Source organism: Lagenorhynchus albirostris, chromosome 2 (genome assembly GCF_949774975.1).
Source record: "Lagenorhynchus albirostris chromosome 2, mLagAlb1.1, whole genome shotgun sequence".
In the NCBI taxonomy this organism is placed as follows: domain Eukaryota; kingdom Metazoa; phylum Chordata; class Mammalia; order Artiodactyla; family Delphinidae; genus Lagenorhynchus; species Lagenorhynchus albirostris.
This window is the reverse complement of record NC_083096.1, coordinates 67,549,755-67,564,776: the sequence shown is the minus strand read 5'-3', so window position 1 is coordinate 67,564,776 and position 15,022 is coordinate 67,549,755. Positions and strand designations below refer to the sequence as shown.

The window sequence follows — 15,022 nt, the reverse complement described above, 5'->3', positions numbered from 1 at the left end:
AGGGGTCTACTGCTCACCAAAATTAACACTGTCCCTACCAGTTACAGGGTTCAAGATTAGGTAGCACAGTACAGCAGATAAAGACAGAGCTTTCTCCAATTAGATTACGTGGGTTCAAATTTTGGCTCCATTTTTCTAGATATATGACTATAAGCAAATTAAGTTTTCTTTAGTAAGTTAAGTTTTGGTTTTTCATCTGAAAAATGGGAATGGAAACTACTTCATGCAGTTGTGAGAATTAATGAAATAATACATGGAGAGGACCTAGCAACTAGAATATCTTCTATGAATGTGAATTATTATTTAAGTACTGTAGGCAAAAGGTATATAAATGGAAATTGTCATAATGGGTTATCTTAGGAGCAATATTCAGGTATCAATTTTGAATTTATATGGTCAACCTGTTTATCAGGTTGCCTGCTTAATAGTCAGTGAAAACTGAAGGGTAATTTTTTCAAATACTAACGATGAAATTAGATACTCTTACTTGGTATTTAATGTAGAAATGTTTTGATAAAACACTCAGATACAGTCTCCTTATTGAGAGAAAACAGGATTAGGGGCTATGAAAAGATGTTGAGAACTCAGAAGTTATTTCCTTCTAAGGGTTCATTAAATAAAGTCCATACTAGAAGATTTACTCTAGATAATAGAAATCACTAGTAAAAAAGAATCTATAGGAATGACAACATGACACTAACACTCTGACAAAAAAAAAAAACTAGTTATCTCCAGAGTTTTCTGATTTGTGATACTCTGTCATTATTGGTTCTGTTTTTAACTTTCTTTTCCAAAATTTGTTATAAATGATTAATTTTAACATAAGCGTTCATTAACACTTTCCCCCATGAGAATCTTTTAAACTCCTTTGAAATAACTGGAAACACCACAGAATATTATGATACCAAAATCGGTCATACCCAGGGAATAAAAATTGCATTTTAAAAAGTCACATTGGACAAATATTTTTATCAATATCCAACTTTTTGGGCTATTAATTCCTAAGGCTCTCCATACTGTGTTAAAATAATATAGGTTGACGTGAAAGCTGGGGATAGGATACTAGGAGGTTAGAGTATAACGTACCAAATTTTTGCTTCCTTAAATCTGCTTTAGAGTTCATCGTAAATTAACAAAAGATATATATTTTATGGTTTCAAACTGAAAATTTCATCTGAATCCAAAACAAAGATACTGTTTACAGTACCTCAAATGTATAGCTCAGTTTCCAAATCTACTAACAAAGGTGAACACAGCTGAGGAATGAAGTAGATTAACAGGTCTAGAATGATTAAAAGGTAATAAAAAGCAGACAGCTACTTTGAATTCAATGCTGCTTGTCTTCTTAAGCCTGGACTCTAAACACGTATCTTAAAGCCAATAAATTCAGAATCTAATTTTTTCCACCGAGAACACTGTGTTCAATGTTTATCACTCTAATTCTATTTACTTATGTAAAGGAAAATGAAACAGAACTTCCAAATTGTAAGGTTAACATTAATACAATAGCGCCACCCAGTGAATATGCTGTGCAAATAAAAATGTTACTAGAATTTACCACTTTAAATATTAGTGCATCTTCAGTATACCTATAACCCCAACCTTTTAAATAAAATTATACACTAAAATGTCAATTCACAAATATATAAAAGCATTTTTACCTATTCATTCATAATTAACTACAGTTAAGATGTGTAAAGGATATTCCAACACTTGTAAATAAAGGTTTTGCATATTAGATACTACTTGTAATGTTGGCAAGCAATGAATGTTAGCTGCCAGGTCAAACAGGCATGCTGTTTCCTCTCACATGAATTGTTAGGCAGATGTAAAACTATGCCACTCAGTTGCTTTAGTAGGTTTTACCTATCCCTCACGATACATCGTTTCAAAGATTTTTTGACGCCCTTAATATAAAGTATGTGTTCATAATTTCACTTTAGCCTGCTACTCATGGTTAGTCATTATTTTTAAGACATGAATAAATATTAATTATTTGCGTAAGTGAATTGAACAATGGCATCAATGATAGTCATCAAATTTGTAAACCAACTGATAATGTGATGTCGTCAAAAAATGCTAGTATGACCTTAGATATCATTACTATTCTACTCTATACCAATCAGATCATTGTTGGAGTAGTTTTCAGTATAAAGTTCATACAAATAGAACACTTCTTTCTCATCTTTTTATTTTTCATAGGAAATATAAGCACCTGGGGGAAAAGTATAAAGAACCAAAGTATATTCAATAAAAAGAAAATCTTTTCACTCTGAGCCCCAGTCTCCCTCCTTAGAGGCTACTACTATTACTAATTTCTCCTGTTAGATGGACCATGTTTAAAAAGGAGTAGTTCAATTCAATAAAAAACATTGACTGGGTACCCAGTTTGTGCTAGACACAAGTGTTAGGTGCTAGGGAATCAAGTCATTTAGCATCAGCCCTGTGCAATAGTGGAGACAGACACAAAACTGATCATTTCAATAAAGTATAAACTTTTATTTTTTTCAGTATACAAAGAATACACGTGAGATCTCTCCCAATCGCATTGTATCTATCATTTTCATGTGTATCTCCCACAGGCATCTTGAGCTATACATGTCCAAAACTCAATCATCAGTCACCTCCCAAAATGAGTTCACCTCTATATTTCCTAAATCAGAGAATAGCATCCCATTTATCTAGGGGCTCAAGCCAGAAAACTCTCACTCAGCAGATATTTATCAAGCATCTACAATGTCTAACGACGTCTAGGCCATGAACATATGATAGCAAATAGGGTCCTCACTAAAACTTGTTTCTGGAACTCTATCCTTGATTTCTCTCACCTCTGCCCTCCCAATTCAGTTACCAAGTCCTGCCACTTCTACTTCCTGAATTCCATCCATGCTGGCAATACCCTAGTATAGGCTGCCGTCTTCTTTCCCCTGGATTACTACAATGAGGTCGTAACTGGTTTTCCTTCCTTCAGTCTTGCCACTCTTCAATTCTATTTTCTCATAGCAGCCAGTCATCACCTAAATACAAACCTAATCTTGTTGAAGCCCTTCAAACTTCCTATTAATTTTAAGAAGTCCAAATGCCTTAACATGACTAGTAATACTCTTCATGATCTGGTGCCTCTTTACCTCCCCAGCCCTGTGTCTAGGATCTCTGTTCCTAGGCTGTGCTCTCCTCTTATGTCTGGGCCTTCACAGTTGTTACCTCTTTCTTGCCCTCCACCCTTTAACCTGGCCAATTCCTAGCTATTCTCCTGCATGGAGCCACTCAGACTAAACCACAATTTTTTTTTAAATTACTTTTCTCCCTTCCCTATGAGAATATAAGATCTATTAGGTCAATTATTAGATTGATTATTATCACATTTGCTTGTTCATTATTATACTTCCAGTACCTAGCTTTAGTGTCTGGCATAAAATAAGAGGATCAATAAATATTTTTGAATGAATAAATCTATACTTAGAAAGTCAGAAGGAAAGTCAACTAGTTCAGACTGTGGATTAGGGAAAGGCTTCTTAGAAGACATCTGACAAGTAAGTAAAGAAAGTAGGGATCAGGCAAAGAAAATCAAGACAGTCCAGACGGAGTCAACAAGAATAAGAAAAGGTCTCAAAGTATAAAACAGCCTCATGAATGGGAAATGGGTGTGATGGGAGATGACAGTGGAAACATAAACAGTGGCAAGATCATGGAGGTCCCAGGGTGCAGGCTATGGAGTTGGACTTTGTCTTGGAGGTGATGGTGGGAGGGGTTGTAGAAGTTTAACCAGACCAGTGAAATAGTCAGATTTACATTTAAGACTGATCATTACAGCAGCTACTTAGAAGACAAAGTGGGGGATGCAGGTAAGGGTTGTAAGGCTGGAGACAACAGTGAGATAGATTGGGCAGTTGAAAAAAAGAAAGGGATAAATTAGGATTTGAATGGCTCACGAGCCCTCCCAAATGCATCTAGCTAGTAGGAAAGAAAATAAAAATCTGAATCTCAAGGAGGAAGTCAGAGATAGCAGTAGTTTTTGGATCCTTGAGCAAATAGATTAAAACAATGAGAATGGATGGTACTCTGAAGGAGAAGATTTATGCAAAAAAAAAAAAAGAAAACTCAAAGTTGAAACTTATACTGCATAAAGGGCAGGCAGAGAAAGAGCCCCCTAAGAAGCACGAGATAGGCAGAAGATACAGGAGAGAAGCAAAGGGACTTAGGTTTCGAGGAGGGTCTGATTAATGGTGTCAAATGTAGCGGAGAGGTCTAGAAAGAGGCACTGATCAATAGCACAGGAGAAGTAGGCACTATTCATCTTCTGAGATCAATAAGAGAGAGGCAGATAAATGTGGTGGTAAGGGAAATGGGTGGGCAGGAAGTTAAGGAATATGCTGCATGATGGCTTGAATTTTCTCAGTTAACCGGGAACGAGGTTGCTGGAAATGTCTGTGGCCCCTGGGAAATCTCTATATTCAAATAAGTGGGTTCTTGATGGCAAGGAGGGTGTAGGACCCAGTCTGAGTATTTTATCTATTCCTACCACACTAGACCAAGTGAATCAACTGTTCATCCTCACTGACCCACTTAAAACAAAGCAGAAACAACAATCTGGAATTCTTGTCACTTAAAAAAGAGATTTAAAAAATTTTAACCCAAAGCACTAGCTACCACAGGACCGCCACCTGAATTAAAGATAAAGTCCTAGTTGCAGGCTGCCATGGTCTCACTGAGCATCCCATCTTGTCAGTCAAAGGTCTGCTCAGTCCTTACAGGTCTGTCATCCAGGATCTAAAGTGCAATCTAGAAAAGGAACATGGAATTAAAATTAGAAAAGAAACTGGCATAAAGGTCACAGATGCATGTGAATGTGTGTTAAGTGCTTGAAAAATATCTTTTACACTACTCTAGTCACCTTCGAATAAAAAGAGAAGGTGAAACTGAGGACGAAGGTAGTTATGAGAAATCACTGCAAGTTATAAGACAGGGAACTGACAAATGATAAAGGAGTGTCAAGAATTGGGGGTGCGCTGAAGCTGCAGACCAAGAACCTGTTGTACATCACTTTGTGTGATTTTCTCCAGAGTGCCCAGCTGGGGATTTATGGGACAGATTCAGGGCGGGGATTTATGGGACAGACTCAGGGTTAGGATTTTGACAGGCACTGGGGTCAGAGGCAAGGGATGCAGGGAGTTTGGATGTTGATAAGCCATGCAGTCTAGGCTGGGAAGGGAGGTAATGGCAGGAGAGTTGACAGGGAAAATGAAATATAAGAGCAGATATAGAGCATGTGAGGGTATGTAGGCCCAGGGGAAAAAAGATGCTACAGCCATAAAGAGTACTGGAATCTAATTTGCTGCTGTAGTTAATGTCTTTATGGATAATGACAAAACTCTAGAAAGTTTAGGCTGGGATTTCTGGATTTCTGCCCTCTAATTCACAATGACCAGTAACAGACAACTGAATTTTGAAAAATCAAATCTACCCTTATAATCCAGACAATCTGAATAAATACCCATTCGTTTTTTCTTAATTTTACTTCTAATATAACTATCAATTTGCAATATCTACAGTAAAATTATCCACCAAAGAAACAATTATTTTATTGTAAATACAGTCATCCTGCTCTTCCTTCACCTCATTTTTCTCTCTCCATATGGTCCATTCTATTCTTGGTTTACATATAGGTCACGCTTTCCTTGTCTGGACTCTTAACAATGGTTCAGGCATTTGTCGAGCACTTATCATTTCCAAGATATTTTACTAGGACAATGTATAAATAATAACAGTCAAAATAACAGGTAATACTTATCAAGTGCTTACAATTCTGCCAGACACTTTACATGAATGAATCCATTTAATCTTCATGACGCCCTATAAATAAGATATTATCACTACTTTAAAGATGCAGAAACCAGTTTAGTTAGGTTAAACAACTTGCCTGAGTCCATACAGATAGTAAGCAGTGTGATGAGGGATTTTTTAATATTTTTTTGGCTGCATTGGGTCTTCGTTGCTGCGAGCGGGCTTTCTCTAGTTGCAGTGAACAGGGGCTACTCTTCGCTGCGGTGCGCGGGCTTCTCATTGTGGTGGCTTCTCTTGCTGGGGAGCACAGGCTCTAGGTGCGCGGGCTTCAGCAGTTGTGGCACGCGGGCTCAGTAGTCATGGCTCGCGGGCTTTAGAGCGCAGGCTCAGTAGCTGTGGAGCACGGGCTTAGTTGCTCTGCGGCATGTGGGATATTCCTGGACCAGGGGTCGAACCAGTGTCCCCTGGGTTGGCAGGCGGATTCTCAACCACTGCGTCACCAGGGATGCCCCGTGATGAGGGATTTAAACCCAGCTCTTTCTGACTCAAGAGCTGAGCTCTCAGTCATTATGCTAGCTATGGTCCTTTACCCTGCCTCTAAGAAGATACTGCCTAGTGGAGTATGCGCATGCACAAGTAATCGGTTTGATTTGGTTAAGTGACAATGAGAAAGGTCTTTTTTTTCTCCTCTCCTCACTCCAAGTATTTTTTTTAAAATCTATTTTCTAACTCACTTTTGAGTTTTACTAGATTCTGACTTTTGAGAATTACATAGGTAAATGGACATAGAAAAGGGAAAAGGAAGCCCTAAACTAATGAATATGAAATGTATTTTTATTTCAAATCAGTATAAATTTCTATATCAATAGGTATAGCCTCCACCACCCCCCTACAACAAAGCACCAGAATTTGTGTACTTTCAATAGTATTTCCAGTATATTTTTCACTTGATTCAGTGCAGACTTCCCATCCAATACACCACCCTCACTAGATAATACTGTACACTGCAGTCAGAAGCAAGTCCTACTACGGCTTCTAGGGCTCCAAGCCATAATAAAACTAAATGGTTTCCCCCCGCTGACAATTAGGCCAGTCGTATCTTCTGCTGCAAGACCCAGACTTGTGATCATGTATGAAGTGCCACGCATCATTTGAAGAACGCAACTCACTCGCGGATGTGCAAATTTGGGGAAGAGTTCAATGTTGTTAGCACCGGGAGTGCCTTGCTCCTGTAGAGGGATGAATGAAGGGAGGGAGAACAAAGGACACGGGTTCTACACTAGATAGTGCCACTTACTATCCAAGTGGAAACAAATCACTTCTGAGCCCCAGGTTTCTTGCCTGTAAATGTGAAAGGATTTGACCAGATGAACTGTTAAGACTGCTCCCACCTCTTGAAGTTGGGCTCACCAACGCAGAATCAGATGATCTGTGTCCAAATCCTTGTTATGCTACTTGTGAACTACTGCGCACAGCTTTGGACCAGTTGCACAATCTCCCTGATTTAATCCCGCATTTGATGATAGTATCTATTAGCCCCCTTTCCCTTTTTAATGAAGCCTAAATGAGATAATGCCTATAAGCATCCAACACAGAAGCTGGCGTCTCAATCAACGCTCCAAAAATATCGGTGTTATTACTCTGAGACTCTATGACTTACCCGGCCCCACTGCCCCACGTCCTCTTTCCCTTGTCACCTTGAGTTTAGCTCGTCTCCAGAAACCCTCTATTCACTTCCGCTCTTCACCTCGGACGCCAAAACCGTTCAAAGGTCTCACGAAACTTCGTATTAGCCTCGGACTCCTCCCCCAAACCGCGGCGCTCCCATTTCCTGCTGAATTTAGATCCGACTAGACTCCAACTCCGCGAAAACTAGTGCCGCTCGTAGCCCGGCGTCCTCTCCCGCAACTCCAGCACCAGCCGTCTCGTGTCTATTGAGCCCAACCGGCACCCGGCGCGGCGGAGCGCAGGAAGTGGGCGGGGCGGAACGGGGCGGGAGTTCCAGTAGGAGGCGGCAGGTTTGAAAAGTGACAACGGTCGGTGTTTGCTGATTTTTGAGTTCGTCTGTAGCTGCTCCGCGGACTCGCAGCGTTCCTGTGGGCGGCTGGTGCGGTAGGTGAGCGCAGACACTCGCGGACGGAGGACGGCCGGAGCTGGGACGCGGAGCCTGGCAGTGTTTTCGTTACGCGCAGAGCTGGGGAGGAGGCTGGAGAAGCCAGCCCCTGGGAGGTGGGGGAAAGCTCATAGATCGTGTTTATTGGATTTTAGTCCCCCAAACAACCTGAGCCCAGTTGCTACGAAACGAATGGGTGTTTGCTGGTACAACATAGACTACGGGAAAAGAAACTTGAGGTGCAGCTGGTCAGTTAAATCTTGTATGTGTATATTTTTAACCCAGTTATTTAGAAGATTATGGGGTTGCAGATGCTGGTCCACTGTCTTTGTAGATAAGTCTCCGTTGCTCAAACATCGCTTAACCAAAGTCAAACCCAAAAATCAAAAGGCAAAAATATCCTACTTAATCCAAAAGTCAGAGGAAGAGAGCGGTGTATGCATGGCGCTTTGCATGCGTGGCACGATCATTTTCCCTGATGAGTTCAGGAAACTGTTTACTTAATTTTTTGATGTTGGGAGTCTTTGAGTCTTTTCTCTTTGTTTTTGTTTAGCCTCTGCTTCCTGGGATTTTGATTTCCACGATCTAGTTTATTTTAGAAAAATGAAGTGTCTGAAATTTAATCAGTATTCTTTCAATACCTACTGTGTACAGGATCATGGTGTTGCAAATAAATGAGGAACGGAGGGGTAATTAGTAGTAAATGCCTGCTACTTGGTAGGCGATCTTAGGGTCACTTTACATATACTAGATCACTTATATACTTTATCCCACCAGAGCTCAAACTGTATTGAAAGGCCCCTCTCTCCCTCTCTCCCCTCTGTCCTTTTCTCTCCCTCTCCTCTGTCCGGCACTCCCTCCCTCTCTACACACACATGTGAATGAATTGGAACTGAAGTTGTACTATCAAAGAAAGACAGAATTTGGATATGGGAGGTGGTTCCAAAAGGAAACATTGGAAGTTTGGGAAACGTCTTGAAGGAGACTAACTTGTAACAGAAAATTCATTAGGTTATTTGATGTGGTAGGTAGGATGAGTAATTAAAGTATTTTTGTAAAGATGTTACATGATGCATTTGGTGTTCTATACAGATTCATCTGATAGCACAGTGTGCAAGACTTTAGAAGAGAGGGATGTGCGATAATAATTAATGAAGATATTTTAGACCTCTTTCTCTATTGTGATCATCTCTGATCCAGATATAGTTTGTTTTGGAAAGTTGACTTTTTCTGCAGTCTTTGGGCAATTGATGATTTTTAAATCTATGACTTAGGTGAAAACATAGAATGCATATTTATGTTGAAAAGGACATATAATATATGAGGTGTGAGAATCTGGATCCAAAAAGATTCTGGCTGTAGAAGGAAAGCTTGGAATTATGAAATTCAATAATAGGAAATAGGAATAATAGGAAATTCAATGATAGGAAATGCAAATTACAAAATTCAATAATAGGAAATAGGAATAATGGGAAATTCAATAATAGGAAATGCAAATCCTTGCTTAAGGTTCAAATAATCAATTATGTAAAAAGAACATGGAGAAGTCCTGGCTTGTTGGCTACGAAGTGTTGTAAGAATTCATGGAGAAGCGGGCTATGTTGAAGAAGTTCTGGGAGTTTCAGTCAATCACACACACATATATATATTTGTCAGTAAGTGTTATAGTAGCACAGGATCAGCAGTGACCATCATCAACTGTGTTGATATTCTGCCCTAAGCAGACCATATCTGGAGTATTGTGTTCAATTTGAGCATTACACTTTAAGAAGACATTGACAAAACGGTTTTAGAGGAAAGTGAGTAGAATGGTAAACTTTCTAAAACAAAGTCGTAAAAGGAGTGGCTATTCTTAAATTATACCTACCTTAGACAAGACGGCTAAGCAGAGATATGATAGCTTTCTTCATGTTTTTGAAAGTGGAGTCATAAAAACAAGGATTATTATATTCTATGTAGTTGCAATGACTAGAAGTAGGACCAGAAGGTAAGAGTTAAAACAAACATATTTCTACACTGTATGAGAGAGAGTTATCTGATTATTAGAGACATACTAAGGTAGACAGAAAGTTTCCTTGAGACAGTGAATTCTGTGATGTTTGCAAGTGTTTAAGCAGAACTGAGAAGTTATTTGTTAATCATCTTTTAGAATGGCTTCCTGCATTTGTCAGTGGTTAAAGTTGACAAGGCTGCCTTTTAACCCTGACATTCGGAGAAACATTAGGAGCCTAAAGAAATAGATTTCCAGAATTGTGGGTCATTTCAGTTTGTTTGCAAAAGTGAGTGTATTCACTTTGTATCTCTGGGATCACACTGCTTCCCTAGAGAGTAGGAGATCCATAAGTAATGAACCAAGTATTGTTAACTGAGTGGCGGAGAAAGTGGCTTCTGTTGCTGCTGCTTCTACTACTACTGTTACTATTGCTATTCTGTTAGGCATAGCTAGAGATACGGAGAAAATGAAAGTGTCTTAGCTTACTGTTGGCTCACAGTGCAGTGCCAGAGTTCTATAAACATTATCACAATACACTGTGGCAAGTATTATAACAGAGTTCAGTGCTAGCTGTAGGGTAGGATTTCTTAACCTCAGCATTATTGACATTTTGAACTGAGTATTTCTTCGCTGTTGATTGGCCCCCTTATGCATTGCAGGATGTTTAGCAACATTCTGGGCCTGCTACCCACCAGATTCCAGTAGCATCCTCACTCTAGTCCTGACAACCAAAAGTGTCTCCAAAGTTGTGAGAACTACTGCTCTAGGAGAACACAGGTGGGAATATTTTACTATCTAAGGACATTAGGGGAAATGGTTTTTTGTTTTATTTTATTTTTCAAGTTCTCACTCTAGTGATTGGAATTCCTGCCAATTACAGTTGTTTTTTTTTCTCTCTCTTCCTACTTACATCTCAAACCTTATTAATCATCTCACTGTGTGTACATTGAATAGAATGTTAAATCAGAGTACAGTTTTATTATTTATGCTGTTTTGCTGTTGTTTGTGTATAGATTCTGCTGATAGTGTTGCCTATATATCTTGCTTTGAGGATTAATTCTCAGGATAGATCTTATTAAATTCTGTGCCCCCCAGATTTAAAGAAGTTTCTTATCTGTCTGTTCAACCTGTCTTCTTTCCCATATGAAAGAAAACAGCATTAGGAAAACTAGAAAATGACTATGTTGCTTTAGAATAAAAGTTATTTTAGGATATATATATATATATATATATATATATATATTTGTCTTTAATGTTATCTTACTAGGATGTTTGATGATTTGGTGGTAGTTAACACTACTATGAATATAGTTCAACCTTGGGTTGTTAATTTTGTCCTTATATTTATCATCTTCTAGATAATGAAAACTGCTAGTTGTGCCATGTTTCTGATCTTTGTTTTCAATTCCTTCAGACTAACAGGAGACTCCCAAGATGGAAACTTTGTCTTTCCCCAGATATAATGTAGCTGAAATTGTGGTTCATATTCGAAACAAAATCTTAACAGGAGCTGATGGTAAAAACCTCTCCAAGAATGATCTTTCTCCAAATCCCAAGGTAAAATGTGGTTGTGTTTGCATGTGGTTAATGTTATTTGAAAAGAAATTAAACTACTACGTCTATAGAATGTGGAGAAAGACATGTATATTACTATTTGATATAGGCTAGTCATCTTAATCCAGAGAAACTCTCTCACCTAGTGTAATTTTAAAATAACATTAAGTTTATATGTGGGGCAACTTCTACATTCCCATTAGGAATTCAAATCTTTAATATGGTTGTTTTCTCCCCCCGCCCTGGAAAAAAAGCTTCTAAACCATAGGCATATTAAAGTATATTAAACTTTTCATTATCGGGGTAGTGGTCTGAGGGTATCATTTATTGGTAAAGCTTGAAGGAACTTAACTCCACAAGTGGTTTCCAATCAGAAAAAGTGCTTAGAAACAGTCTTCTTTGGAAGCTTACAGATTAATTTTCTTGCATTATGCCCCAAGGGGGAATTGACTTGTTTTGACAGATACTGTTCTTTATATCTTTAGTTATTAAATGCAAAAAAGAACTATTCATGTGTCACAGAAAATCCCAAAGTCTCCTTCCAGTTTCCTGTGTTCATCTTGAAGTGATAACATAATAAAACCTGGTTTAATGATGTAGAACTTAAACTTTTTGATATTGATGCCTCTTTAATTCTTTAAAATAGAACAGATAATCTCAGAATAAATGAACTTGTATATGGATGAGAACAGGTTGTATAGGCCAGCATTTGGGAACCACTGATTTAGAAGATAAAAGTTAAAAATCCCATACTATCCTATTAAATTTATACCTCCTGGATCATAGTAGTCACTTTAACAGCTAAGGCATCTTAGTCTTAACATCTGAGGCATCAAACAAGGTTTCCCATGTTCTTTTTAAAAAAATACACCCTCATTATTTTTGTCATATGTCTGACAACCTGTTCTGAAAGACTAACCCATCTTCCATTCCCTAATGTGGATAGATTGCCTGGACTGGATTTGAATATACTTGCTAACATTCTGTATATAAGCTTAAACAACTGATCTTATTGACACTTATCACATGTGAGCAAACTGATAAGTATATAAGGTGTTTTAAAATTTGGAAAAATTAAGAAATATTTCAAGGGGAATGGAGTAATGTTATCACTCTTTTCTTCTTTGTATCCATTTACTATAATATTGGACAGTAATGGTGATAGTGGTGCAACAGAATATTAAAAGTTATTTTTCTCTTGTAGCCTGAAGTCTTGCATATGATCTACATGAGAGCTTTACAGATAGTATATGGAATTCGACTGGAGCATTTTTACATGGTGGGTTTAAGATGAGGCAAAATTATGTTTTTTGCTGCATTTCTCGTGCTCACATTGAGTACTGGTTTTCAGGACGGGAAGTTATTGACTTTATTTTTAACAAAATCAAGCCTTATTTAAAATTAATGTCACTTACACGGGAATCTTAGGCATAATAATGGCCTATACTGATAGCTTTAGTAAGATGAAAACTATTACTAAAGACCTAAATGACACAAGTTATTGATGCTATGCAGTTATTGACAGATTTACAGTTTGTCTTCAGAGACTATAGTAAGCAACAACGAAGTCTTTACAGATACTGTTCTCTTCTCAGTAAGGACTCCCAAATTAGAGTAGGAGATACACACTAAGATTGAAAACAATTGAAATAAGGCAATTGAGCTTTTAGCAAATTAGGTATTTCTAGTAGGAAGATTATTTTTCTTAATCTTTTTTTGCTGTTGTTGTTAAATCATCAGGGCATCATCTGAAGATGTACAAAAATGTAATATCTGTAGAGTCTCACCAATATTATATATTATTTAAAAATCAGAGGGTTTGTCACTTATTTGCTATGAAACCTTGCTAAAGCTTAGTTTCTTTGTCTATAAAATAGGGATAGTACTCTGTCCTACTGTGGTTATAAAAATTAAGAAAGAATATATTGAAAATGCATAGCATAGTACCTGATATTTAGTAAATGCTAACCATTACCCCTTTATTTATTTATTTTTAACATCTTTATTGGAGTATAACCCCTTTATTTTTTAATTCATTTAAAAAGTCTTTATTGAGCACTGACTGTGAACCTAGCATTATTAATATTAATGACAACTCTAGTTTTGTGCCAGGATCTGTATTGTTTGCTTGTTTGTTTTAAATTAATGATAATAAGTTAATATATTTTGATTGTAATCTATGATTGAGATTTCTTGAGGTTGAAGATTTTTCTCATTTTGTCTAATCAATGTGTAACTTAGATTTTCTGTTTATTACATTTAGATGCCAGTGAACTCTGAAGTCATGTATCCACATATAATGGAAGGCTTCTTACCAGTCAGCAATCTGTTTATTAATTTGTGAGTAAAGAGTCATTATTTTCTTAGTCCACATTCGTATTTACATTACATTCAGCTTTCTTAAAGACATGATTTTCTTTGGGAGGGAATTTCTACTATTTTTCTTTCCACTCCATCCCATAAATATCCAAGATTGTACACTTTCAGCAAACACATCTAACTGCCTCCACCTGTGGCACCTTCAGTTCATTCAACTGATGTATTAAGATATTGTGAGTCTAAAATCGTTGGAGGGTTTTGCATTCTTAGAGAGTCCTAGTACCTCAAAGAGTGTGGGTTGTTTATTAGAATCTATAACGATACCTTGGTATTACATGAATATTTGTGTAATATACAGAAAAAGTAGATTTCAGTGCTGTAGGATTATATATTGTAGTAGACTTCTGACTTGGTCCTTTGACACTGAGAAATATATCCAGAAATCTTTTTGAAAATAAGATGTTTATGCCCTTTGGCTTAGTATGTAATTCACAGTACACTTTTCAATATGCTTGCTCCACTTTATCTTCAAGGGACTCATTTCTGCCCATCTGTCGGGTGAATGACTTCGAGATTGCTGATATTCTATATCCAAGTAAGTGAGAATTTAAAACAATTTTTAACGTTTGGCTTCAATCTAACATTTTACCTTTCCATCAATAAATGTGAAAAAAAAAAAGAGAAAAGACTTCAAGGAACTTGGATTTAGAAAGTGTATCTGATTCTCAAGGATGAATTTTTTCATATCCTATTATTGGAAATTTTTCCTTTGTAAAGCCACAGAGAAGCTGTTTTTCTGATTAGTTTTTCTTAACTCCTTACATTTGAAAAATGTCCTGTAAATTTGAGAATATGAATACAAATAATATGCAAGCTATGATGTTGCATAGTGGGTTAATTATACCAGTTTTATCAAATATAGTAATTACTTTTTACCATGAAGAAAGTACCTTTTAACACTGATAATAGCCGTGATATTATATTAAAATGTAAAATTCTCCTAACTTTGTGTCCATTTATTCATTTGACCCTTTTGTATTTATATATCAGGTTATCTTATGTTGGAAGATATTTGGTGTGCTATTTAAAAATTTGTTTTTTATCCTCTTTTGGATCTCCTCCTTTTTCTGTTGTTGTTTATTGACATATAATTTACACAAAAGTTCACCAATTTTAATGCATAATTGAATAAATCTTAAAAAATATATACAGTTATATAACCAGTGCCACAATCATGACCCCCCGAAGTTCCCTGACAT

General features: G+C 37.2%; 1 protein-coding gene across 1 annotated transcript in view; it reads left to right on the top strand.

Annotated features, from left to right (window-relative positions):
* The first annotated feature begins 7,812 nt into the window (after window positions 1-7,812).
* Window positions 7,813-15,022, top strand: part of NUF2 (NUF2 component of NDC80 kinetochore complex) — a 29,659-nt gene continuing 22,449 nt past the window's right edge. The window contains exons 1-6 of the mRNA XM_060142227.1: window positions 7,813-7,900; window positions 10,550-10,667; window positions 11,305-11,447; window positions 12,649-12,723; window positions 13,708-13,784; window positions 14,297-14,358. Of these exons, the coding sequence (XP_059998210.1) occupies window positions 11,325-11,447; window positions 12,649-12,723; window positions 13,708-13,784; window positions 14,297-14,358 (337 nt within the window). The 5' untranslated portion in view covers window positions 7,813-7,900; window positions 10,550-10,667; window positions 11,305-11,324. The remainder of the gene's footprint in view (window positions 7,901-10,549; window positions 10,668-11,304; window positions 11,448-12,648; window positions 12,724-13,707; window positions 13,785-14,296; window positions 14,359-15,022) is intronic.